The following is a 2,704-nucleotide window of genomic DNA, read 5'->3' on the forward strand; positions in this document are numbered from 1 at the left end:
AAATAAATGGTTGACTGACTGCAGACTGTGAATGACTGTGACAACAGCAAACAACCAAATGTTTATTTAATTTATGTTATATTTTATTATTATGTTGCCACTAATAAAACTGTCTATTTCCAATTAACAGTTAAAAGGCCTTTTTAATAATGGAAAGACCTTAAAATGTGAGGTGTTTGATATTTTTTTGTGTTTTGTTTGTTTTGTTTGTGTTTATTTTTCATGAAAACAATTTATTAGTAGGAAGTTATTTTAAGGTTGGCTAAGTTTGAGTTGTATCAATAAATAACAATAATTTGTTGTCAAATATTTTAGCAAACACATGTATTTTTGCTTTGCTGGAGTTATTTTAATGCTAAAAAAAAGAAATTGCGCATTTGAAATTGTTTAGAAGTTCCACGTGTAATGAGAACTGAATGAGTAACCACAGGACAGTAAAAAAATACTTTGTAAACTTAAATAACTATTTCAATTTACCAAGAATAGTAATGTATGTATGTAGGTCATCAGCCTATTGTAGTATAACACTATCTGGCGGGAATCGAACCCGCAATCTACAAACTAATAGACTAGCTCGCTATCAACTAGACTATTGGGATACCCTACTTACTTTGTAAACAATTTTAGATTAATTATTAATTTTGCTTCTACTACGATTTCCTGGGCTATTTATGAGACTCTATAGGTCTGGTATTGTGTTAGTTAAACAAATATTTAAAAACCAGTAGTCGCACAGTGGCGCCATTTGAGTTTTTTCGTTGCAAAAATCATAACTTTTGAACTAAATGAGATAATCAAAAAATTTAAAAGGCATAATATGATAGATAATTGATCAGCCTATGAAATGAGTGTTTGAAAATGGTTCTACGCCTTTCAGGTGCTTGCTTATGGGTTAGCAAATTTGAAATTTGTGGAAAAATAAATTTTATGGGAAGAAAAATTATTTATTTTTTAAATTTTTTTTAATTTTTTATGTATCTTTTTAAAGGCTTTTATGATTTAAAATTATTCCAGAAAAGATTAAAAAAAAATTTTTTTTGAAAAAAATTTTATTGATTGGTTTTTCACGGTCATACCATGTCATTTTTAAAAACTTTACTTCTAGCCAAAAATGGGGCGAAAACGGGCAGCTGGAAATTTTTTCATTAGGTAAAGGAATAATCAAAGAACTTATTTTGAAAATATGGCAAAAATAGAAATTGATAGTTTTTTTTCCATCAAAGTTGAGAAATATCGATTTATCTGGACAAAGCAAACACTACAATTTTTGTTAATTCTTTTCTTAATAAATAGATCTACCAATAGAATCAAAAATAATGACGATCCGCTGCATAGTTTTCGATATATTGTATCTGAAAGCGGACCAAATTACCTAAAAATGGTCTGTTTTTTTGAAAACTGAAAATGGCTATATCTTCTAAACCAAAAATCTGATTGTAATAAGGGTAGCATATTTGAAATAGTTGGACAATTTTGGACTTTAAAACAGGTTTATTCAGTAAACAAATTCCAACTCTTATTTTGGAAATTTGTTCTTTATCTTAATTTTATCTTTGTTAATGGTTAACAAAGATGGTTCAACAACAGCGTTGAACGTAGCACTAATAAAATTTAGAATTTTATTTATTACTCACTTGCTTTGCCTTTGGTGACACAAACACTTGGTTGTTCAATTTTAATATTTAATAAGAGCACGGGAGTGCGTTTTATTATGGGATTTTTTTTAATTTTATTTTTTTTTTTAAAACAATTATTTAAAATAAAAACTCTGACCGGGGGTCGTTCGGTTTTTTACTATATTAATCGGCTCCAAGCTCGGCTTCTTCTAAACACCTCCTAGGAGGTGTTCCGAAACTCCCTCAGGAAGTGTTCGGGGACCTTCAGTCGAGGTCGATAAGGCCGTCATCGAAGTCGATAAGCTCATCATGAAGATCGATCAAATCGTCTTCGAGGTGGCCTGACCGGACTTCGACATGCCGGCCCCCTTGCACTGGTGCAACCGTTGACCCGGTCAGCTGGCTGAGGACCGAAACAATTTGATTGACCAGCCCCTGGGTTGAGGCTGGTGTTGGCACCGGTTCCGCAATGGTAATCGGGGGTTGTATAACCAATGGTTGGCGTGGTTGCTGTCGTTGCCGTTGTTGCTGTCGTTGCCGGTGTTGCTGTCGCCGTTGCTGCTGTAGTTGTTGTCGTTGCTGTAGTTGTTGTCGTTGCTGTAGTTGTTGTTGTTGCCGTTGAATAACCTGCTGTTGTTGTTGCAGGCGTAGACGCAGGTCATTCAACCGCTGCTGCGCTCTTTGTTGCGGTGGGTTAGGTAACGTAAGGCTTCGGCGAGCACGTGACCGCGACTGTGGTCCTTCGAACCGGATCTCGACATTCAGAGTATTTTTTAGGGGCACATGAAATTTTTGATTTTTGCAACCTCACTTGTTCTACTGGCAGTCATAGCCACCAGAGGCGGAAAATGATAGTCAACGAAGTTGTTAAAAATTAACAAAACTAAACAGGAAACACAATCAGATTACAATAGAGAATGAAAGTGTCATGTTATCTTTATGCCGACCATTGACTTAGAAACCAGAAATGTTCAAGTGTCTCGTCCTCTTTCTAACATGTCCTTCAATTTATTTTTCAGGAATTCTCGTGATGCTGTCAATGATCATATAAATTACTAGGTTCCATCCTATCACGGAAAATACTTGTG

General features: G+C 34.5%; 1 protein-coding gene across 1 annotated transcript; it reads right to left on the reverse strand.

Annotated features, from left to right (window-relative positions):
* Positions 1-1,880: 1,880 nt before the first annotated feature.
* LOC135950770 (uncharacterized) lies at positions 1,881-2,446 on the reverse strand. The gene is made up of 2 exons (XM_065500300.1): positions 2,428-2,446; positions 1,881-2,356 (listed from the first exon to the last, which is right to left on the reverse strand). The coding sequence occupies exons 1-2, from the start codon at positions 2,444-2,446 to the stop codon at positions 1,881-1,883; spliced, it is 495 nt and encodes a 164-aa protein (XP_065356372.1).
* Positions 2,447-2,704: the final 258 nt, after the last annotated feature.

Source organism: Calliphora vicina, chromosome 2 (genome assembly GCF_958450345.1).
Source record: "Calliphora vicina chromosome 2, idCalVici1.1, whole genome shotgun sequence".
Lineage (NCBI taxonomy): Eukaryota > Metazoa > Arthropoda > Insecta > Diptera > Calliphoridae > Calliphora > Calliphora vicina.